At 40.7% G+C, this 25,895-nt stretch overlaps 1 protein-coding gene across 3 annotated transcripts in view; it reads left to right on the top strand.

Annotated features, from left to right (window-relative positions):
- Positions 1-14,970: 14,970 nt before the first annotated feature.
- LOC132398006 (neuronal migration protein doublecortin-like) overlaps positions 14,971-25,895 on the top strand; it is a 171,261-nt gene continuing 160,336 nt past the window's right edge. The window contains exons 1-2 of one of the 3 annotated variants that reach the window (XM_059976887.1): positions 14,971-15,054; positions 19,146-19,556. In XM_059976887.1, coding sequence (XP_059832870.1) covers positions 19,184-19,556 — 373 coding nt within the window. In that variant the 5' untranslated portion in view covers positions 14,971-15,054; positions 19,146-19,183. Of the gene's footprint in view, positions 15,055-15,159; positions 15,266-19,145; positions 19,557-25,895 lie in introns of those variants that run through there. The other 2 variants (XM_059976888.1, XM_059976889.1) reach the window with 2 other exon arrangements.

The raw sequence follows: 25,895 nt of genomic DNA, 5'->3' as shown, positions 1-25,895 counted from the left end.
CCTGGCCTACTGATTTCCTTCAGGATTTTGTGTGTGTCCCTCTCGATATAATCAAATTTTTCATTAACAGCATGCCGATTAGTGCTCTTTTTGAAATTGCTACCTGACTTTTCATCTTTCTCTCTTCCATGTGCATTCCATTTATTTTTTTCTGTCCGACATGCTCTTTGTACATGTCCTATTTTGTTGCATTTTCTGCAAGTTTCACCTTTAAACCTGCATTGGTCTGGGGTATGTGAGCCCCTGCCACAACAGTAAAACAATTTGTTCAGCCAGGCTAGTTTCTGTTTATTCGTGCTCATATTCATTCTTGACTGCAACTTAATTGTGTCTCTGTATGCTGTTTCTATTGTTACGAAATTCCCGTAACTGGATCACTTACCAGCAAAGATAGAGAGGTCCGTTGAAGTCTGATGGTACTATTTTTAAAAGTCTTTATTTATAAAGGGGCACAAAAATAAAATTAATACAGACATTCAGATAATATACATCGTCAATACTCAATCTAAAAAAGCGGGTATAATAATAATCATTAATTTAAGCAATAGCTCTATCGTTTGTCTAGGGGATATTGTATTGTCCGATGGAAAGATAAAAGTCACTGTCCTTTCAAGCTGCAGCTCTTTGGGTTTAAGAGAGAGATGGTTTGAAACTTGCCCGGGTCTTTTATGAGGCCAATCCGTTGAGTCAGGGGAGTTGGTTCCCCGTTGTTAGTTCCAAGTTGTTTTCCGTGGTACCAGCCACCAGCCCCCAGGCAAGGGAACCGAATGCATGTGGCTTCCTTCAAATGGCTTCCCGCTATTACGGGATCGCTAGCGTTTCTTCTGGTGCGTCAGAAGGGGTTGTTCCCCAGACCCTCTTTTATACTTCCTCACGGGGTTTCAGATGTAAATCAGGTTGGGATGATGCAATCTCTCTCTCAACCAGCCCACTTTGCCCGAGGGCTTGCACGTAGCATAGTCCCCAGTCCACAAACGTTGTCTCCAGGAGACAATGGCCATGTCTCTCTCTCATTTCCTGGGTCCTCTGACCCAACCCAATAATGCTCTTGCGATTCTCACAAAGGAGGGGGCTACCCCGCACCCTTCGGCCCCTCAGAGCTGTGGTACATTCATAACACTATTGATACAGAAATTTCAACTGTTCTTTTAAATGTGAATTGTGCTTCAGTTAGGAGCCATTTTTGAATGCTTTCTTGCAAGATTCCAGATACTAACCAATCTCTAAGTACATCATTACCCCATCACTGAACTGACAATGCTCTTCAATTCAGCCATGTAGGCTGAAATAGACTCCCTTTCCTTTTGATTCTGCTTATGAAACCTAAAGCACTCTGCAACCAACAATGGTTTTGGTTCTAAATGTTACCGCATTACTTTCACGATATCAGCAAAGGTTATTTTGGCTAGTTTGGCTGGGTCAGTTAAATTTCAAAGCAAACTGTATGCCTTTATATCTAATGCACTCTGCAAAACCAGCACTGGTTTCTCATTGGCTATTTCATTTACTTTATGATACTGATAAATTTGCTCAGTATACAATATCCAGTTATCACTTGTGCAATTGGAAGTACTTCTCTTTCCGATGTAGCCAGGCATTTCTGCTTATTTAAAATTTATGATCATGATCACCTGGCACTCACCATTTATGAACCCATGAATTTATCCATTTTCTGCTATCTTTTTAAACTCAACCGTGTCTGCTACTTCACGAAAAGGCACATGCCGTGCTGTTTTTTTACTCAACCGTTTCTTGCTGCACTTCAACAGGCAGGTAGTTGTTTCTGGTTTGTTTCAAAAATACCTTGTCAACATTGTAATGTTTTGTAACTCCAAGACATGAAAAACTAGCCAAAGGAAAGACCGAAAGAACATGTATGTTTCATTTCTTCACTTTAGCAATGCACAAGCATACGGGTGGGTGGTGTGATGATGAAAGTAATTTACATATAACCCATAATGAATTATTTAAGCAAATAAAGAATACTTAATCAAACAATATACTTACAATATTACTCAAATATTACCAAAAATTTTAAATACACAACATACACAAGTTAAAAAGTAAACAGTTTAACGCTCCTGGCCCAACATATGTGATGAGACCTGGGTGGTGGTAGGGAGTTCAGTGATTTTATGGCTTGGGGGCAGAAGTTGTTTCTCACCCTAACATTCCTAATGCTATGGTACCTCCTGCCTGATGGTAGGAGGTCAATGAGATTGTTGGATGGATAGGAGGGATCATTGACAATGCAAAGGGCCCTGCATACGCTGTGCTCCTGATAAATATCTCTGGTGGGTGGAAGAGAGATCCCAATGATCTTCCCAGCAGTCCTCACAATCCTTTGTAAGGACTTGCAGTCGGATACCTTGCAGTTCCCGTACCAGGCGGTAACATGGCTGGTCAAGATACACTTGATGGTGCTCCTGTAAAAACTGTTTAAAATGGAGTGGCTGCCTCAAAACTGTGCTCAAAGCAGAAAAATACACTGATCATCATTGATCCCTTGGTCCATTAGTCCTTGTTACTAAGCAGCCCCAAAGTGCCAAACTTTCATAATGTACCAACTGAGGAATAAAAAACAAATCATGAAAAATTAAAATACTTAAAATATTTGGTTAAGGACTGACATGAGATTCTGCAGATGCTGGAAATCTGGAGCAGTGCACACAAAGTACTGGAGGTCAGGCAGCATCTATTGACAGGAATAAACAGTCAGCGTTTCAGGCTGAAAACCTTCATGAATTTGTTGGTTAACTTAACTATAGTGGGAGTTGTATGTGTTAAGCAGTATTTGGAATTGAGGAGATGTAGAATATTTGGTTATTTTGAGGTCACAATGTATGTATAATGTGTCTATATTCATGAAAGTCACAACCTTTGGAGATCATGTAGGGTCTGCAATAGGGAAAATGGTGCACAAACTGTTGAGGGAAAACACAAAATGCCACTGCCTATGTAAACAATGATTAAACTCGTTAAGGCCGCCTACCATCAGTGATGCTCAGCTGGATGTTTTACATCTCTGAATCGCTTTACCTGCATTGCAGATTAGCTCTTGTACTTCAAACGAATCTTCCCTTTTCAAATTGGATGTGCTTTACCATTCAATTAATATAAACAAAAATGCAAAATGTTCAGTTAATCCTGCCCTCCAACCCTGTTTGTTCTGCTTTTAAAATTACTTCTGGGTTTGATTCCCTGTGTGAAAGGTCAAAGGAAACTGACTAATATTTATTTGTGAACTCATAATTGGCAATATTACAAAGGAAACAAAAGAGGCTCACATTGATATAAGATCCCCATGACTTGAAGACATCCTAAAGCACTTTACAGTCAATGAATTGCTGTTGAACTGTAATACGGGTGTATTTTAGGAAAAGCAGTTGTGCTTTAATAATATGATTTTTAAAATTGGTTGAACAATAAATATCATTTGGAACTTGTGGAGAATGTCATGGTGTTCTTTGAAATTTTACATGGGAATTACATCCATTTGGGAGAATATACTTGACCTTGGTTCAATGACTCATCTGCAAGATTCATCTCAAACAACAATGCAACACTTTCAGTTCTATTCTGGGAAGTTAGCCTAAATTTGGTCTTGAGTTGCTGGAATTTAATGAATGCATAGCCTTCGGAGTCATTAGTGGGAATGCTACCACTAATGTGTAGCTGACAACTAATGGCACCCCATGCTTGCCATTAGAATGGAATACATCTGACTATTTCCACGTATAAAACATCAGCTCAATCCATCCCTGTCTCAGTTGCTGAAACTTCAACTATCTCTAGAAATGTGGACTTGACATCCACTTCTGACTAAATTGTCATCTTCCAATCCCTTTTCAGGTTATCCAAAACCTTGTTGAATCCTAATTGCTTTCGGCAGGGTGGTTTCGTGCAGAAGCTAGTAGAGTTGCTGCCTAATGGTTGCAGTAACCCAAGTTCAGTGCCGACCATTGGTGCTGTCTGTATGGAGTTTTGCATATTTTCTGTGACCTTGTAGGCTTTGGCTGAGAGTACTGCTTTCCTCCTACATCCCATATTTTGAGGTTAGGTGACAACTGTAAATTTCCTCTTGCCTGTAGGTGAATGCAGAATTGGAGGTGAGCTGGTGAGAAAGTATGGAGAATAACATAGAATTAATGTAGGATTAGAGTAAAACAACTACTAGATGATGAGACTGGAGCTGTCGGCAGAATGACCTGTTTCCGTGTTTTATGAAGTGCAATCAAGACTGAATCTGTACTTACTGACCTACATTGGCACCCAGTTAAGCAAGATTTTCTTATTATTTTTGTATTCCTCAATGGCATCTTTTTCCTACCATATTATTTTCTTCCACATTATTGACACGTTTCAAATTTTAGCAATCCAATTACATGAACATTCACATTTATGTTTTCAAGTGCAATGGCCTTAGGTTCTGGACTTCCCCAATCCTCTGTCTTTCTTGTTTCCTATTTTATGAGATGCTCATTACGTATTTCCTTGATTAAACTTTAAGTCAGCTGATGCAATCTTGCTGTCTCTCCACTCTGGATTGGAGCACCTAGATAAACAGCATAATGTCCTGTATATCGCACTGCTGCTTATCAGTTACAGCTCAGCTTTCAACACCAACGTCCCCTTACTACTAATTAACAAGCTTTAAAACCTGGGCCTGTGTACTGCCCCCTGCAACTGGATCGTTGACTCCACAACATTTGCCTCCCCAAAATGAAGCCTCTGCATCCAAAACATTATTCTCTGCAACTTCCCCCATCTCCAAAGCGATCCTACCACCAAACATACCTTTACCTTCCCTGCCTCCCCAACCAGTTTACTACAAGGATCGCTCCCTCTGTGATTCCCTTGTCCATTCATCCTTCCCCACTAATCTCCCTCCTGGTACTTACTCCTGCAAGTGGCCAAAGTGCTACACCTGCCCATTCACCTCCTCCCTCAGCTCCATTCTGGGCCCAAAACAGTCCTTCCAGACGAGGCAACACATTGCCTGTGAATCTGCTGGAGTCTCTATTGTGTCTGGTGCTCCTGATGCGGTTTCGGCTACACTGAGACCTGCCATAAACTTAGTCGAGTACCTCCACTCCATCTCCCAAAAGTAGAACTTCCTGGTGGCCAAATATTTTAAATTCAATTCCCATTCCTATTCCAACATGTCAGTCCATCTTCTTGTGCCACGATGAAGCCACCCTTACGGTGGAGGAGCAACACCTTATATTCCATCTGCGTAGCTTCTAACTTGATGGCATAAATATAAATTTTTCCTTCCAGTAGAAAATGTTTTCCTCCCCCTCTCTTCTTCTATTCCCCACTCTGATCTCCTACCTCTTCTCATCTACCTACCACATCCCTAGGTCTCCTCCTCCTTGCCTTTCTCCTATGATCCACTCTCCTCTCCAATCAGATTCTTTCCTCTCCAGCCTTTACCTTTCCCACCCACCTGGCTTCACCTTTCACCTTCTAGCCTTCCTCTTTCACCTCCACACACTTCTTTATTCCGGTGTCTTCTCCTTTCCTTTCCAGTCCTGAAGAAAGTTCTCAGCTTGAAGCATCACTTATTTATTTATTTCCATAGATGCTGCCTAACCTGCTGAGTTTCTTCAGTAATTTTTCTGTGTTACTTTAGATCATTGACTTCCTGATTAACAGAAACATAGAAACATAAAAATCTACAGCACATTACAGGTCCTTTGGCCTACAATGTTGTGCCATGTAACCTACTCTAGAAACTGTCTAGAATTTCCCTAGTGCATAGCCCTCTATTTTTCTAAGATCTATGTAAGAGTCTCTTAAAAGACTCCATTGTATCCACTTCATCCACTTTCATTGGCAGTGCATTCCACACACCCACCACTCTCTGTGTGAAAAACTTACCTCTGACATCCCTCTTGTACCTTCTTCCAAGCACCTTAAAAGCATGCCACTCGTGTTAACCATTTCACCCTGGGAAAAAGCCTCTGGCTATCCACACAATCAATGTCTCTTATCATCTTGTACACCTCTATCAGGTCATCTGTCATCCTCCGTCACTCCAAGAGAAAAGGCCAAGTTCACTCAACCTATTCTCATGAGGCATGCTCTCCAATTCGGGCAACAGCTTTGTAAATCTCCTCTGCATTCTCTCTATAGTATCCACATCCTTCCTATAATGAGGTGACCAGAACTGAACACAGTACTCCAAGTGGGGTAACATTCCCTCCCTCTCAGCTCTTGTTCTCAATCCCATGGTTGATGAAAGCCAAAACACCATATGCTTTCTTAACAATTCTGTTGACCTGCGCAGCATTTTTGAGCATCCTATAGACATGGACCACAAAGATTTTGATGATCCTCCACACTGCCAAGAATCTTACCATTAATATTATATTCTGTCTTCAAATTTGACCTACCAAAATGAACCACTTCACACTTAGCTGGTTTGAATTCCATCTGCCATGTCTCAGCCCAGTTCTACATCCTATCACTGTCGCTCTGTAACCTCTGCCAACCATCTAGACTATCCACAACACCCCCAACTTTTGTGTCATCAACAAATTTACTAACCCACCCTTCTACTTCTTCATCCAGGTCATTTATAAAAATCACAAAGAGGAGGGGTCCCAGAACACATCCCTGCAGAACACCCCTGGTCACTGAACTCCATGCAGAATCCAAACCCTCTACAACCACCCTTTGCCTTCTGTGGGCAAGCCAATTCTGGATCCACAAAGTAAGGTTTCCTTGGATCCCATGGCCCCTTACTTTCTGAATGAGCCTCGCATGGGGATCCTTATCAAATGCCTTACTGAAATCCATATGCACTACATCCATTGCTCTACCTTCATCAATGTGTTTTGCTACATCCTCAAAGAATTCAATCAGCTCTGTAAGGCATGAGCTGCTCTTGACAAAGCCATGCTGACCATCCCTAATCAGATTATGTCTCTTCAAATGATGATAAATCCTGTCCCTCAGGATCTTCTCCAACAACCTGCCCACCATTGAAGTAAGACTCATTGGTCTATATTTTCCTGTGTTATCTCTAATCCCTTTCTTGAACAAGGAAACAACCTTCCACCCTTTTGGTACTAATCCCATCCCTATTGATGATGGAAAGATCATCATCAGAGACTCAGCAGTCTCCTCCCTTGCTTCCCACAGTAGCCTGAGGTATATCTCATCTAGTCCCGGTGACTTAGCTAACTTAATACCTTTCAAAAGCTCTAGTACATCCTCTTTCTTAATGCCCATACACAAGCATTTCAGTCTGCTGTAAGTCATCCGCACAATTGCCAAAGTCCTTTTCACTGATGGTAAGTACCTCTGCTAACTCCTCTGGCTCCATGAACATGTTTCCACTCTTCTCACATGACTCATCATCTTGCTCTTCACGTACTTGTAGAATGCCTTGGGGTTATCCATAATCCTGCTCACCAGAGCCTTTCTAGCTCTCTTAATTTCATTATTGAGCTCTTTCCTGGTACCCTTGTAATTTCCTAGAGCTCTAACAGTACCTGGTTTCTTGAACCTTTCATAAGCTTTTCTTTTCTTCTTAACTAGATTTTCTACATCCTTTGTGCACCATAGATCTTTTACTCTACTATCCTTTCCCTACCTCATACCTATGCATAACGCCATGCAAATGTTTCCTGAACATTTGCCACATTTTTTGCTGTGCATTTCCCTGAGAACATCTGCTCCCAATTTATGTTCTCAAGCTCCTGTCTAATAGCATCATATTTCCCCCTACCCCAATTAAATGTTTTCCCAAATTCTCTGCTCCTATCGCTCTCCAGCTCTATGGTAAAGAAGATAGAATTGTGATCATTATCTCCTAACTGCTCTCCCACCGAGAGATCTGACACATGACCATGTTCTTTTCCCAATACCAGATCAAGTACAGCCTCTCCTCTAGTTGTCTGATCTACACATTGCATCAGGGAACCTTCCTGAACACACCTAACAAACTCCACCCCATCCAAACCCCTTGCTCTAAGGAGATGCCAGTCAATATAAGTAAAGTTAAAGTCACCCATCACAACAACCCTATTATAATTGCACCATTCCAGAATCTGCCTCCTTATCTGCTCCTCGATGTCTCTGTTACTATTTGGGGGGGGGGGGGGGGCGGGGGTCCATAAAAACACACAGCAAAGTTATTGCCTCCTTCCTGTTTCTTACTTCCACTCACAATGACTCAGTAGACAATCCCTCCATGACTTCCTCCTTTTCTGCAGCCTTGATACTATCCCTGATTAGCAAAGCCACTCTCCCACCTCTTTTGCCTTCCTCCCTGTCCTTTTTGAAACATCTAAAGCCCAGCACAGTCAGCAGCCATTCCTGCCGCTGAGTCATCCAAGTCTCTGTAATGGCCAAAACATCATAGTTCCACGTATTGAGAGTGCACAGCCAGTGCAGATCGAAAATAACATCTCCTCCTCACTGACAATCAATACAGGAGTACTTAGCCCACCGTTTTATTCTGTCTACAGTCACAACTAAGAACAGTTCAAATGCCATTTGTAAATTCACCAATGACACCACTGTTATTGGTAGAATTTCATACGATGGCAAAGAAACATACAGAGGTGAGATAGGATGCTGTTTGAGTGGTATTGCAACAACAAATTCATGTTGAAATCAGCAAGACAAAGGAACTGATTGTTGACTGCAGAAAGAGGAAGTTGGGAGAACACACAATGGTCCTCACTGAGAGATTAGTGAGCAGCTGATCTCTGAGGTGAAGTAGGAAGTGAAGGGGCACTTTGGCCACCTACAGGAATAAGCATCAGGAGGGAGATTAGTGGGGAAGGATGAATAGACAAGGGAATCACAGAGTGGGCAGCTTTAAATTGTTGTGCATCAACATCTCGGAGGTCCTTTTGTGGACTTACCATATTGACACAGTCAGGGAACAGACATTTCAGTGAGTTTACTTTGTTAGGAGTTTAAGGAGATTTGGTTTATCACCAAAGACTCTTAAAAATATTCTCGGGGAATACGTGCAATGGGGGGCAGGGGTACTTTGACTGCATCACGATCTGGTGTGGAGCTTCCAATGAGTGTTAAAAGCATGAAATTTGCTACCACAGAGAGCTGTCAAAGCAAAATCTCTGAATATATTTAAAATGAGATAGATATTAAAAGCATGAGGAGGTATGAAGGAGGGGGAGGTGGGGTACAGTATCTTGACTTGTTGCATCACATGCCATTTCCATCATGGGTACAACACTCCCCACCGTAGAGGACATCTTCAAGACTTGGTGCCTAGTGAAGGTGGCATCCATCACTAAGGACGCTCACCATCCTGGACATGCCCCCTTCTTGCTGCTACTGTCGGGGAGGAGGTACGTGAGACTGAAGAACCGCACTCAATGATTAGGAACAGCTCTCTGAACTGTCCATGAACCCATGAACACTGCCTGTCATTCATTTGTTCAAAAAATTGTTCATATTTTAAAACTACTTTTTGTAGTTTATAGTAATTCTTTGCACTGTATTGTACCGCAAAATATCAAATTTGATGCTATTTAAGTGGACGATAATAAATCTGATTCTGATACTAAGCTGCCTTAATGTCTTTCTCTGTGTCTTGGGGTCAGATCTGCTTGATAATGTTCCTGAGAAGTACTTTGGAAAGCTTTACTGCATTTGACATGCCACATATTCATGCAAAAGGATGTTGGACCTTCCTTACTTTAAATAAATCAACACAATCATGGACGTAGGAATTTTACAGGGAAACATTTGAAGTAATTGTCTTTTGACGGACTTTTGCTGTCTATAACTATCAACATAGCAGAATATACTTTTCAAAGTAATGTAGGGAATAAGGTGACATAATGGATCCTTATTGGAAGTGACCTCAGTTTGTAATTAAGGAGTTATGAATGTTATGCTCCGGATCTAGTTCTTAGGTATTCCCCCCAACACAGACCTCGCCTTTCAGACACCCATTTCCAGATGATATAGTGCATTTTCTGTAAAGGCACTTAAAATATTCCAGCACAGCACATCAATTTCACTTAGTGTACTTCATGAATACTCCTTTATTACCGTTCAAAGAATTTCACACTGAACCATTAGTAACACACACCATTAGTTTAAGAGTTTAACTTCTTATCACATTTTTTAATCTAAATGTTAAACAGTATAACAAGCTTTGTTTTAACCTGCATATATTGTACAGTTACATTGAGAACCGAGCAGTATTGCATCAGGTACTTATTTGTGTCTAAAGGTTCAGCCATTCCCATGCAGAGTTGATGTTCCTCTTTCACGTTTTAAATATTTCGGAACACTTTATCTTGGAGAAGAGCAACAATACCCAATGTTCAACCCAGATAAGTGTGAGATGGTTCATTTGGTAGGTCAAATATGATGGCAGAATATAATATTAATGGTAAGACTCTTGGCAGTGTGGAGGATCAGATGGATCTTGGGGTCCGAGTCCAGGTTGACTCTGTGGTCAAGAAAGCATACGGTGCATTGGCCTTCATCAATCATGGGATTGAGTTTAAGATCTGAGAAGTAATGTTGCAGCTGTAAAGGACCCTGGTCAGACCCCACTTGGAGTACTGTGCTGAATACTGGTTGCCTCACTACAGGAAGGATGTGGAACCCATAGAAAGGGTGTAGAGGAGATTTACAAGGATGTTGCCTGGATTGGGGAGCATGCCTTATGAGAATAGGTTGAGTGGACTCAGCCTTTTCTCCTTGAAGTGATGGAGGGTGAGAGGTGACCTGATAGAGGTGTACAAGATAATGAGAGGCATTGATCATGTGGGTAGTCAGAGGCTTTTCCCAAGGGCTGAAATGGCTAGCACGAAAGGGCATAGTTTTAAGGTGCTTGGAAGTAGCTACAGAGGAGATGGCAGGGGTAAGTTTTTTATGCAGACAGTGGTTAGTGCGTGGAATGGGCTGCCGGTTGCGGTGGTGGAGGTGGAAACAATCGGGTATTTTAAAAGACTTCTGGATAGCTACGTGGAGCTTAGAAGAATAGAGGCCTATGGGTAAAGCCTAGGTAGTTCTAAGGTTGGGACATATTTGGCACAGCTTAGTGGGTCAAAGGGCCTGTATTGTGCTGTAGGTTTTCTACGTTTCTATAGGTGCAGATTTGCTGCAGAACCAAAATAGAAGTCTACTGCCTAAAAATGAAGACCCAACTTTTGGCAGAAACATCCTCCCGATAGTTAGATGTAATATTTCTTAGCTCCTGCTCATTTTCTCAGTCTTGCAGAGATAATGAAATTTATGGGCCTTAGAACATTTGTCTTAAGACAGTGTGAACTCTTCTGAGTCCACTGTTTGATTGCTTTTTGATCCTTTTGTCATGGATGGCTGGACAACGGCCACTGCAACACCCTGGGTATTTCTATCATTTGGGATATTGCTTATATATTATAAAAAATGCTTCAGACCATGAGGGTGTTGATCCAATTCTGGACACAGCAGCATTAATATTCACATTAAGAGCAAACAGGAAAAAAAGAAATATAATGATATAAGAGGCTGGAAAAAGTGATTACGCATCGCAGATGAGGCTTGTCTTCAGAAATCTAATAAAAATCTCAACAAATTACTGTAAAAGACAGGTTAATGTTGGTCCATCTATCTTATTGTTAGGCAGGCACACAGTGAATGGCATTCATAACTTTATTATCCAATAACAGACTTCTGTTAAATAGATATTGATTGCTGTGGAAATAAAATGCCACCCCTTTAGGGCCTCATTGGTTGAAAGTAACAAAAAGAAAAAATTTCACTGCCTTTGCTGTAGTCAGAGATTTCTGTGTAAGATATTAAAGAGGGGAGGGAAGAGCCTCTTCTCGTTAACAAATCAGAGAATGAATGCATGTTTATTTTACTTAATTATGAAATTGTAAATCTGTTTAAAATTAGAGATTAAAATCTGACACGTGGTGGGAAATGGTTCAGATGGTGGCCACACCTGCATTACAGTTAGTCTCTAAAAGCTGCGCTGCAGAAACCTCAACGTTTGGTCCATTTCTGCTGACTATGGGACTCCGCCAGGGTCCCAAAGCCCATCCTTCTCTGCGAAAGTTAGTGTACTGTACAGAAGATGGGCAAGACACCTTGGGGTCAAAATGTCTCCGGCAGTTGGTGGGCAATCAGCTGCCGTAAGGCAAGCCTAATTATTTTTTTGTCTTCCTTTTTCAAATCAATGAATTCAAAGGAAGTTTTAGTGACTGAGAAAGCATAAAGGCAAGGGCTGAAAATGTGGACATATTACAGAATCTTCACCAGACAAGTCAAACAATTAAATTAACCGCCCAAAAATAAAAACTCCTTTGACACAGGCTGCAGCTTCCTTTACTCCCCACCCCCATCAAACAATCCACACGAGGAAGTGGTGGGATTACAGAAAAGATAACTAGCTTCTATTACTGGATTGAACAGTACCGCATCACTGTTTTAAACTACGATGTAAGACAGCTTCTCCTGTGAGAAATAAGCCAACAGCCATTTCAAGAGATGTTACTGACCACTGGATATATTTTAGGTCAGGTCATTCTTGTCTGTTGTAAGCACATAAATATAGAGGTAAAGACAAGAAATTCAGTACTTTGGAGAACATTCTCAATGGCTGCATTGTCATCTGTTATGGGGGTGGGGTGGGGCTACTGCACAGGATTGAAATAAGCTGCAGAGAGTTGTAAGCTGAGTCAGCTCCACCATGGGCTCTAGCCTCTGTAGTTTCCAAAACATCTTCAAGGAGAAATGCCTCAAAAAGTGGCATCCATCATTAAGGACCCACATCACCCAGGGCATGCTCTCTTCTCATTGCTACCATCAGGGAGGGGTACAAGAGTTTGAAGGTATACAGTCAACAATTCAGAAACAGCTTCTTCTCCTCTGCCATCTGATTTCTGAATGGACATTGAACCCATCTACCTCAATACTTATATATTTTTATTTTTGCACTTCTCATTTAATTTGACTATTTAATATATATGCTGTATATATACTGGTGCCAAGTTGTATGGGTTCTAATGCCCTTCCCTTGGACGATATTGGTGGCATGGAGAGGGGAGACTTGCAGCTTGGGCAACTGCCAGTCTTCCATTAAAAAAACCTTGCCCAGGCTTGCGCACTGGAAAATTTCCAAATCCATGGTCTATCGAGACTAACGGAGGCCTACTGTGTGTATGTGTATATTATACATACAGAAAATCCAACCAGTAAACTCTCCTTTCAGAATAATTATAAATCACTTCATTGAAAATTACATGTGTGTATATATATACTGTAATTCACAGTTTTTATATTTTCTATTATTATGTATTGCAATGTATAACTGCCGCAAAGGCAACAAATTTCATGTCTTTCGTCCATGATATTAGACTTGATTGTGCCGATGCTGGAAATCCAAAGCTAATTCACAGAACAATGCCATTGACGAGAATCTTGGCCTGAAACATAGACTGCTTATTTCCATGTATGTTACCTAATCTGCTGAGTTCTTCCAGCATTTTGTGTGTACTATGAAATATTGAGGTACATTATTCAGTAGGGAGGAGTCATATGCTCTTTTAGAATAACCAGAACATAATACCTTTATTTGATTGTGTGAAGTGTTAGAAATTGTGATCCTGTGACAACATGTAAAAATCACTGTGAAATGCAACAAAGGTCTGACTTCCCAGAATATCATGAATAATTTTAAAATAAACTATTCTAACTCATGAGTAATTTTCAATGAAGTGATTTATAATTATTCTGAAAGGAGAGTTTACTGGTTGGATTTTCTGTATCTTGTTTAATTGATTGATATTATGTAATAACGTGTTGGAAGTTTTCATGCAAAACACCCGCTTCTTGAAAAGTAAAGCACTATAAATACTGGAAATATAATATAAAATAAAACAGGCTGGAAATAACTCTGTTGGATGCTGTCTTTCAGTGATTACAGCTTGGGGCATTGAGGAGTTCAGGGTTCAATTTTGACTTTAAGAAGTCTGTATGTCTCTCCTGTAGTTTATGTGGGTTTTCCATGGATTTTCAGATTTCTTCCTACAATCCAAAGATGTACCAGATAGGTTAATTGGTCATTTTAAGTTGTCTCATGATTAGGTTAGAGCAAGGGTTCCCAAACTTTTTTAATACCATGGACCCATACCATTAATTGTGGGATCTGTGGACCCCAGGTTTGGAACCGTTGGGTTAGGGTTAATTGGCTTTGTCAGTTGTTGCTGTGGCAGCATGGCTCGTAGGGCCAGGAGGGCATACTCCAGACTACATTGCTCAATTAAATAACTAAATCACCATATACAACCCTGAAATTCATTTTCTTCTGGGTGTTCACAGTAAATACAAGAAACATAATTTAAACCGAAAGACAGTATCCAACAGGATGGACAAACAACCAATGATCAAAAGACAACAAACTGTGTAAATACAGTAAGAGACAAAAAGAGAAATAATATTAATAATAATAAGTAAATAAGCAATAAATATCCAGAACATGAGATGAAGAGTCCTTGAAAGTTAGTCCATTGGTTGTGGAAACAGTTCATAGATTGGATGAGTGAAGTCATCCACTCAAGTTCAAGAGTTTGATGGTCGAGTGGTAATGACTGCTCCTGAACATTGTGGTGTGGGTCCTGAGGCTCCTGGTCCTTCCTGGGAACAGCAGCAAGAAGAGAGCATGGTCTGGATGGTGGGGGTCCTGTGGCAGCTTCTATGCAGGTATGTTCAATGGTGGGGCGGGCCTTAACCGTGATAGGCTTGGCTGTATCTATAGTATTTCCCGTTTTGTTTTTATATTAGCTTGAGGAGTTGTTTGAGTATTAATATTTTATAAATATTTATAATACAAATACTTTTTAATTTCCATTTATTGATCGCTTGCGTTGCCTTTACGAAGGAAACATGAATCTCTTGGGATTAATTTGGTTATTTCTGTGGAAGGTAACCAGCCTCGCACTAGGACCCAGGGAAGCACACAGTTCCGCCGTGGAGGGTCTGGCCAGCTCGAGCGCAGACAACAAAAGCAGACTTGAATTGTCTCTCTCTCTGCATCCACACCCTACCATACACAGTTTGGTGAGTTGCTTCTTTCGTTAAATAAAAGGCTGAGTGGGGAAAATCGGCAATCTGTGTCTATCTCCTTATAAATAAATGTAGATACGCTGTTGTTGTAACACTTTTATCGAACTCGGGTTTGACATGCTGCAGTAAGATATAGACGCAATGTGAAATGAGAAAATTGGGAGGTGATTTATTTCAGTATCTCTGCAACTGATATATGGAGACGGTAAGAATTTTCAAATTCTATCATACGTGCCGTGTTCATTTTTAGACGTCGGATATTTCCTCACCTACTAAATATTAATTCCACAGTATTTTGCAGGATTAGCGGATACGTTTTCCATTCAGTCCATTATGAATACGTTCTGCAGATTAGCAATTATGAACAATAGTACTTTCTCTTCAACTACACTGTAACATTCTCTATGTTATATAATTGAATGAAGACTTACATCTAATCGTACACGAAGTTCCCCCTCTTTGAATGAAGGTAGCATTTTTCGTTACCAGTTCAATGTTTGATAAATCACAGCAATGTATCCTTTTGTTAACGCGCCTTTGACAGTATGTGTTCGGAGGGCTTTTTGATGATTCACTTATCGCGCCTTTGTTAACAAGTGTTTCGTACGAAGCCTATTTACCTTTTCGATGCATAGGAGTTCATGAAATATGTATTTTATTTGTACTCCGTTATGCGCTGTTCATTACGAGGAGAAACCCTTCCCCAGACATTGTTACCTTAACGCATGGGGTCAGAATTGCCGTCTGTGTTGGAGGTTTCTGCTTACTACAGGGAGTAAACGCTTGTGTTCCTGTGTGTGTGTGTGTGTGTGTGTGTGTGTGTGTGTGTGTGGGGGGGGGGGGGTTCAAAAATCGCATTTTACTGTTAGGTCGGTTTCGAAAGTCGGTTGGAGCTGGAATAAATACGTCTTGTTTGAGTAATTCTTTTTTGCAGTGAAGGGATGATGTCATTTTGAGATGATCTGCACCTCTGTAGTGCACAGTCTGTCAGATTTGGCGCAGCCAATCCACCCTTCTCTGCTCCCCTGGTGCAGCCGCCTGACTCATCCATTTGCCACCAAAGCACGTCCCGGGGGAGGGGGGGGGGGTATCTGGATGGACCCGTGGCACAAAATGATGTGCCTGGGGATTCAGTGGTCACGTGGAACAAGGTGAGGTTCATCAGAGTTACCTCACACTCTGCAGCGATGGCAGGTTTTGCCCATGAGTCAACTGATCGTGAAGTCTAGCACTACAACACAAAAGATGTCTGGCTCTCTGGTCAGCTATTTCTTCAGACCAACAGCTTTCTGAATCATTTGTTGCTGCTTGCATTATTGGTAGGAAGAGGTCATGGTAATTATTTAGATAATTGTTAAAACTGTTTTTTTCTACATTCTGATTAGTCAAAAAAATTACTTTCTTCACAGATGCTGCCTGAATTGTTGAGTATTTTCAACTTTCTGTTTTTATTTCTCATTTTCCAGCATCTGCATCTATGATTTTCCTTATAAGAAAAGTTAATTTGCAGTAGGAATTTGTACCCATATTTCCAACCTACAGTGGGAGTAGTATCACTTGGAAATCCCACTGGGTTGTCTGTTAATAAAGACTATATATTTGGGGAATGGAAGATCATGGTTACTTTTCCATTTCATTGACTTAACTTTCCATTCACTGTGACTCAGAGAACAGACAACTAGAATGTTGGTAGAACAATGTTTAGTGCAATAATATTGCTGATAGCCAGTCAGCAATCTCTGCCCTTAGGACAGGGAAAACAAAGGGATAATGTTAAATTACAATGGCAGAGACTTGAGATCAGATAATAAATCCCAATAATGTAAGCACTGTAAAAAAAAATTTAGTCTGGTAATTTCTTGATTGAAGACAAGAGAATGTGTTGAGAAGAGGCCAAGGAGATTTCCATCATGATTTTGCATTCAAGTCTATAAAGACCTTGGTGTTTGCAATATGGACCATGTTGTTATGACGCACAAGTTGAACAAACTGCGACAGAGAAGTGCAAATTTTAAGGCCTGTGTAAGTACAATGTATCACGTACAGAATACAATAAAGTTAACAACAAAAATGTGTCCTGCCCAACTGTGTAAATAATACTTTGTTGTATTTTGTACATTATACATTTTTACTTGAATGCAAACATTAACAATCACGGTAAATACATTGTGTCTGATTAGGTCCACTATCTGGGTTGCAAAGATACCAGTAAAATTTAGTATATTGACATTCAGGACTCAATTATTTTGTAGCCTGAAAGGGGGGTGGGAGGGAGGGAGGGGGAGGGTGAGTGTGTGTGTGCGTGTGTGTGTGTGTGTGTGTTTGCTTCGGCTAAAGCACAGTCAAATCAGACAGAAAAGTTTGTGACTTTCAGACTTGAGCAGTGAAGAACAAGTTGGTGTTCAGTCCAGTACTGAGGGAGTGCTGTATTGTTGGAAGAGATGCAGTTAGGATGAGGTATTCAACTAACTCTCCATTCACATGTTCTGATGGAGTGGGGTTAATGGGTAGTGTATACTCTAGGTGACCTGGTCAATATTATTTTCTCGACCATCATTATCAAAATCAGATTAACTGACCATGTTTACCATATCTTTAAACAGGACAATTCATAGTTTTTTCATGTTTGTCTACCTAACAATGGTGACTTAACTTCAAAAGTATTGCCTTCCTTGGATAATGACACGAAATATGCCTAAAGCTCTTGGGACTATATAATAAATAAAGGTGTGATTTTTTTTCTGTTGGAGTGGAATTATTCTAATGTTTCACTTTAATGAAATTGCATTTTAGAAAGGGCATTTTTGTGAACGAAAGATCTTCTGGGAAAGAGCCAGATAAGGCTAAGCTCTGGTTTTAAATCTTTTTTTTATTATTTGCATTCAAGGCTTATCTGAAGCTAATTATTAGTGTTTGTTAACCAGAAATGTGATGGGATTGTATTGGAATTTGAAGATGGAAAGCATTGGTGGAAATGTGACTAGTATACTGTGATCAGTTTACTCATTGAGTATGGATTTCTTTAATTCCCTAGAGTTTGAAACAGAATCATAACACCCAAAAATTCAGCCCAAAAACACATTCATTTCTGCACTTGCATCATAATAGGAAAAACACTTCTGAGGGAATTTTCCCATTTATTTCAAGTCCATCGATTAATTGGTGGCATCCGTCGGTCTCGAGAGACCATGGATCTGCGCCTGGAGTTTCCAGGGCGCAGGCCTGGGCAGGTTTATATGGGAGACCGGCAGTTGCCCAAGCTGCAAGCATTCCCCTCTCCACGCCACCTATGTTGTCCAAGGGAAGGGCACTAGTACCCATGCAGCTTGGCACTGGTGTCGTCGCAGAGCAATGTGGTGTTAAGTGCCTTGCTCAAGGACACAAACACGCTGCCTCAGCCAAGGCTCGAACTAGCGACCTTCAGGTTACTAGTCTGATGCCTTGCCCACTAGGTCACGCGCCAACACCCATTGATTAACTGGTGAGTTAATTAGTATTTTTCTATCACAAGATGATACTGTACAGTTTAGAAACAACAAAGAAAATTCCATTTAAAATTATGCAACTTAAATCAATGTAGGTGAATGGCCAGAAGAGGAAGTTCTTGCATTAGTTTTTGTCCATTTAGCACTGGAGAGTGGAAAGCTTCAAGTCAGAAATCATGTGTCAGTGATAGCTCTGTTAGATTCATTGCAGGTAAAGAAAGCTCCCTCTGCTGTATCTAGTGGAAGAGCTCAGAACTAACACATTACCCCTGTGTAACCTTACAATTTTAAATTCTAGCCTACTGCTCTCTTCAAATATGATGGTCATTACTTTCTGTATGCAGAGAGCTCAGCAGTCTTATCAATTCTTAGGAAAGATCTAATAGTTGGATGTCATGGATGAACAAAGTTGAGTCAATGATCCCACCCAACTTTAACAGATGTTCCAGTGGTTGGAAGAAGGGCATTTAAATTGGTGTCATGAATGTGATAGAGAAGAATTGCTTTACGCTTTCCAGCAATTAGAAGCCAAAGGCCATGTATTTTCTAGAGTTTGTGAGTTTGTGCTATGTTTCATATTGAAGCCTGTGTCTGTTGCAGGTCTGTTTGATCTTCCACTCTGATAAGTTAACCGAAGCATGTTCCAAGAAAAAGAGCTGGATTTCGGCCATTTTGACGAAAGGGACAAGACGCGTTACTCAAAGGGTTCGAGGATGAATGGTTTGCCCAGCCCCACGCACAGTGCTCATTGCAGCTTCTATCGCACCCGAACCTTGCAAGCCCTTACCACTGAGAAGAAAGCCAAGAAGGTCCGTTTCTACCGTAATGGGGACCGGTACTTCAAGGGCATCGTGTACGCAATATCTGCTGACCGCTTCCGTACCTTTGATGCTCTGCTGGCAGACCTGACCCGAACCCTGTCTGATAATGTGAACCTGCCTCAGGGAGTTCGCATTATCTTTACCATTGATGGAGCTGGGAAGATCACCAGCCTTGATGAACTGGAGGAAGGTTAGTACCTGGTGACCATAGTAACTGGTCTGATCTTATTTTGTCTTGCTTCCTTCAATTTTATTTTCTTTTGGTTTGTTCAAGTAACTGTTACTGAATAGCTAAGTATCATTCTAAATCAGGTCGCAATGCAACCCAGGCATTAAATGTATTGAGGTTTGGTGCTGTGATCTCGTTTTATTGAAGTTTTCCTGATTTAAGTCAATGTATTTAACTAAACAAAATCTATTGGCTTGAATTTAAAGGGCACCTATCACAGATAGATGATCATAGATAGTTAACTTATTAAACAGCTAAAATGCTTTTATGTCATCCAGGATTTTGATAGGTTTCCTCACTGTAAAGAGTTAAGAACGGTTCCCTACCCCTACTCTTGTCTTGGACTATAAGACTGTAAGAAATGGGAACATAATTAAGCCATTCAGCCCATTGAATCTGCTCTGCCATTCCTTTGTGGTTGATTTATTAATGCTCTCAGTCCTATTCTCTTGCCTTCTCCCTGTAACCTTTGATACCCTGACTAATCAAGAACCTATCAATGTTTGCTTTAAATGTAGCCAGTAACCTGGCCTCCAAAGTCATCCACGGCAATGAATTCCACAGATTCACTGCCCTTTGGTAAAAGAAATTTCTCCACATCACTAACCTGAGACTGTGCCCTCTGGTCACAGGGCAGTCACCCACAATAGGAGGCACCTTCTCCTTATCCACTCTATCCAGGCTTTTCAATACTCAATAGGTTTTAATGAGATCCCCACCCCTCAATTCTTCTAAACTCCAGTGAGTACAGACCCAGAGTCATCAAACACTCCTCATGTGTTAACCCGGACATTCCCTCTTCAATGCCAGAATATCTTTTAGATAAGAGGCCCAAAACAGCTTAGAATCTTGCATGTGTCGTCTGACCAATGCCTTGTAAGGCCTCAGCTTTACATACTTGATTTTAAATTCTTGTCCATTCAGAATGAATGTTAACATAGCATTTACCTTCCTTACCACAGACTCAACCTGCACTTTAACCTTTATGGAACCATGCATGAGTACTCCCAAACCTTCTGATCGTTCTTTTTCTGCAGTAAAGCTGCAAATGATCCAATTTCCTTTGCGGAATTATCACCGGGTATGAAAGAAAAGGGGTATAGGTTAATGCAAGCATGCTTTTGCCACTGGGGGTTGGGTGAAACTAGAACTAGAGGTTAAGGGGTGAAAGGTGAAACATTTAAAAGGAGCCTCAGGTGGAACCTTTGAGTGCGGTGCAAGTGTGGAAATAGCTTCCAGTGGAAGTGGTGGTTGAGGGTTTGATTGCAATATTTAAGAGAATTTTGACCAGGTACATGAATGGGACTGGTATGGAGAGCTATTGGCCAGATGAGGGTCTATGGGATTAGGCAGAATAAGAGTTCGGCATGGACTAGATAGGCCTAATGGCCTAATTCTGTGCTGTAGTGCTCAATGACTAAAAATAATCAGGAGGATAAGTTGTGTCAGCATTGATCTCTTTGATAAAGCTGGGCATAGGAAAGCCAATTTTAATCTTGCCTTTCATTCCCTAATAATGTGGAATTGGGATTGTGCATTTCATTTTAACAAGGGTGTGGTAAAATTTCTAGGAAATAATTCTTGATATGATTGGAAAACATCTAAAATGGTCATTGTTGGAATTAACCCATCAACCAGTTCTCCAGCCTCATTTCTTATTTCCACCATTATAGCGTTGATCAGCAACAGTGGGGTAGCTTCCTTCACTGCCTTCTGACGGATACATGGTGAATATTATCTTGCTATCAACAGGGAGTGACACCAGTATCGCATCATTTACTGTTTGGGTGGCTAAACTGCCATTGTACAGTCAGCAGCAGCTGTGATATAATTCCTTTTGAAAGCTGCCCAACGCATTCCTCGCTGTAAGGAATAGATAGCAGAATTATTAATAGCTCTCCTTCATAAAACTAGTTAGTTAATACCCTGAATTTGATAATTACAGTATATGGCAAAAAAATGTTCCCAAGTGTAACGATTCATGGCAAATGGAGGTAGCTGAGCAGTTGTGGTCATAAATGTGTTTTTTTTTTGTTGTAACTAAAGACTGGAAACTAATCATCTGCAAAAGTTCTTTGGGGTCAACTTAAGTGTCCAGAATTCTTTTAAATTTATACTTCAGACAACAAAGCCTCCCCTTCGGCCTCATTTCACTTTAATCACCCTATGTAACAATATGTTGCTTGTTTAACCCTGTGCTTGTTACTTGCTCAGTTGAGGAATAATATTAAAAGTGAGGAGAAGTGGGTTAATTAGTGGCAGTGCAAGAAGCAAATGCTAATACTGACTGAGTGATTGTCCACTTTCTAGTATCTTACTAATCACTGCAATCCTTCAAGTCAATCGGTATGCTATCAACTAAAAATCTCATATGGTGAAATTATCTTAAAAATTAAGAATCATTGATGTTAGTTTGGGCTTCACATAACATTCAGGTTGACAACAAAGGCAAGCCATCAAAATTCAGTCTGTGCAAAGACACAGACACCGGATCCAGTAAGCCCCATACATGTCATAAGTCTTAATATATTTGGCTTGCTATGTAGAGATCGCCAGCCTGAAGCCCAAATACCATTTCTGTGCCAAGTGTCTAGAAAAGATTTTTTATTGTGCCCTAGACATGTATGCACCAATTTCACATAAGAAACCGAAATGTAAGCAGGACATGAATTTCTCTACAGCACAATGTAAGTAGCATTAATCTAGTCTGTTATTAGCTCCCAAGTTGGTGGGTTAATACCTCTATTGAACTGGGTATTTCATAGGTACTCACTGGTCTAGCTGATTTAGTGAGCTGTGGTAAGTGTCAGTTCTGGATTCATCTCTGCAAACTCCAGTAACTCCCATAGCCTTAGGATCTATCCATCTGTCTGTCTATCCATCCATCTATCTATCTATCTCACAGATCCCTTCTGGCTCCCCTGAGCTGTGCCACCGAGCAACCCCCGAATTTACTCCAAGCCGAATCACAGGACAATTTACAATGACCAATTAACCCACCAACCGGTACATCTTTAGACTGTGGGAGGAAGCCCACACGGTCATGGGGAGAAACTCCTTACAGGCAGCAGTGGGAATTGAACACTGGTTGCTGGTAATATAAAGCGTTGTGCTAACCAGTACACTACTGTGTAGCCTGGCAGCAGACCTGCCTTCCAATGGTTAAAGGATTTAAGGTATACTCACTTCAGTTCCAGAGCCTCATGAGCCCTGTAATGTTATTTTATGTTATTATCTCCCTAAGTTTGGAGTGGAGAATTTATGCACTGGCTGCCATCATTTGATATGGTAGAACCCTGATTTCCTCCATTACTCATGGTAGCTTAGTTAGTTCAATCGAAAGTTAATAGGGCTGACCTTCAAATACATCCGAGAACTAAGCTGGGTTTAGGGAGAGAGGGCTGGACTCAGGGATGTGACTGGGTGGGAGGTAGTGAGAGCTTTTGGTCCGACACCCTGGGTCATTGGGTGTATTTAAGGCAGAGATAGATGGGTTCTTGACTAGCCAGGGCATCAAAGGGTATTGGGTGAAAGCAGGGGAGTGGGGATGACTGGATGAAGTGGATCAGCCCATGATTGAATAGTGGAGCAGACTCAATGGACCAAATAGCCTACTTCTGCTCCTATATCTTATGGTCTTATGGACACAGGTAAGGAGCCATTTGAGGAGGGGGTCATGGAGACACGAGAGATGTTGGAACCTCGAGCAACAAACAATGAGCTGGAGGAATTCAGAGGGGCAAGTACTGTCTATGGAAGGAAATCAATTTTTGAAATTTTGGGTATGCCTCGCATCAAAACTGCAAATAGAGGGACAAGATAGGGTAATGTTAAATCGAGTATTAATGAAGTGGATCTAGGATGAATGGATTGTACTGACCAATTACACTGCATAAGAAGCTGTGGAGTGGAGATGGAGGTATCGAGGACTGGGCTGAAGAGGATTGATGGGTGAGCCAGTGGTGTTGGTACCAGGAGGAATGTTGACAGTCCAGCACTATCAGTACTATCCTGGGAGTGCCTGACAATATTGGCTCTTAGCAGAATGAGGGTCGGTTTTCCAGTTGTGGAAATGACATTGTTTGATGGATGTGTAATGCTCAAACTGTATCAGAATTGCAAGCTAGACTCAAGCTGGGAAGTCTCTGAGTGTATGCCTGGAACTATGCAAAATGAATCAGGAATAGTTGGTATCATATTCCACTTTTCTGAGTTTTATTTTGAATCATATGCCCTGAAATAAACTGTTAAGTGATTTGATTTCTTGGCCTTTGTTCTCGTTTAGCATGGGAGCACTGTGTATGAACTCTGTCAAATCTGTCACTCTCTTAATGTGAAAAGTTGAATGTGATGAATAAACAGGCATGGCCAAATTGTGACTTCAAGAAGAAGAGAGATTATGGAAAATTAGTGAACCTCTCCTATCTGTTTCTATTTACTGAATTTAAAGCAAAGCCGAGAGCACGATATGGGTAGAGCTGATAGCTTTGTGAGCATCCATTTAATGCCATCTGTGTAAAGCTATCTGGCCTACACTCTACATTTATTGGTTTGGCTTTTATTTAGTATTTGCTTATTTATGTGACAACAATTCACTTTGTAGCTATCTCATTATTAATTTATTTCCTTTGGAGACAGAATTAATTTTATAGGCTTTGTTCAGCATTTAATATTGGAAGCTGTAAAGCGCCTCGATTCAATGCCTGCAAAGACTTTTCTTTTCATTAGCGAACTTCCCTTGTTGGCTGACCCTCTTTATATCGTTTTCCTTTTACTGAACAAGACTGATGCGTATTAACAGTTCACATCGGCATTAGAATGATTTCTTGTCAGGCATCAGTTAAGATGAGGAAATGCAGAACTTGGGTTGGCAAATTTTTAAAATACATTCCCAAGTTTGATTTCCCCCTCCTCCCTGTTTAGTTAGTGGTGCTCAGCTTCTGTGGTAGTGGGTTTCCATTATAATAGGTCACAATGTCTGTGGCCTGGGAGGACAGACAGATCAGGCATGTCTCTGGTTCTTCAGTCCTACTGTTGACTTCATGAATATGCAGACAAGGTTGAGTTTAATTGTGACACGCCATGTATGTGGGAAACGTACTTGCAGCTGTATCACATTATATAAGCAGCATTCACGAGGATATAGAAATTATGCCTGGTTGTTCCGAGAAAGAAGGCAATCATATAAAAAAAAGCCGAAGTCCAATTTAGTGATCAAAGTGGACATGGTGTTGCTAAATTGTATTGATTAGGGTTTTCAACAGGAGTAAGCCACATCATTCTTCCCCACCTCTTTGATGGCTCAATGTGTATGTCCATTACCAATCTCTATTGAGCAGAAAGTTAAAAATGTAATTCCATATCAACTGATCTGAGCAGGTAAGATGGTAAAGCTCCTTAAATTAGCCTTGATCCAGTCAAGCATGGAAAAGGAGTGAGGAAAAATTGGAACACCTGCTGTCTGTTAACTGTTGGAAATTGCATTAGTATGGGCCTGGATCAGAACACATTTGGGTTTGGATGTGATACAGTACTTTCTAATTTTAATACAAAACTACATAGGCACAAGTATGGCCTTGACTGAGAAGGTAGGTGGCTAGCCCCAAGATGGTGCTTGAAAATAGAGGCAGAAAAATATATAAATAACATGGTATAGCTTTAGAATATATTGCCAGACTGTCTCTGTCCCACCCCCAGAATATTTCCTTTTTATGTATCACAATCTTTCTGAAGAGCCAGTCAAAGTTAATAAAGAGTTACACGTGACCTTTCAGCTGAGATACTTGATTCAGTGTCGATTTATTGTTATTTATAAAATAAGTACATCATTTTGCTGATAATAAGGTCCTTAATATTGTCCAACACTCCCTTTGACCCCTACCATCAGCTTCAGATACCGTAGCATTAGGACAAGGACTGTTAGGATGTGAATCGGCTTCCTTCCTCAGACTGTGACGTGACTGAACTCCCTGCCACCATCCAGATTTCATCACGTATGAAATGCCAGTAGCATTAAACTCTTTACTTTTTAACATATATCATAAATACACCTTATTATTTGTAAATTTATTTGTGTTAAATTACACACAACACAAAGTCATTTATATGTCCTGTGTTCTGCACATTGGTCCATTGTAATGTTCTTTTGTTTGGTGATGTACATATATATGGTTGATTGACAATAAAGTTGGACTCATTTTCCCGAAGCACGTGGATTGCCATGCATTTGCCAGTTAAGTTATTCTGCTCTTTTAGTTTTTTTCTGTATTTTGAGAAAGTGGTAACAATATTCTGCTGTTA

Source organism: Hypanus sabinus, chromosome 8, assembly GCF_030144855.1.
Source record: "Hypanus sabinus isolate sHypSab1 chromosome 8, sHypSab1.hap1, whole genome shotgun sequence".
NCBI classification, from domain to species: Eukaryota; Metazoa; Chordata; class Chondrichthyes; order Myliobatiformes; family Dasyatidae; genus Hypanus; species Hypanus sabinus.
The sequence above is the reverse complement of the archived record's forward strand: the minus strand, read 5'-3'. Positions and strand labels throughout refer to the sequence as shown.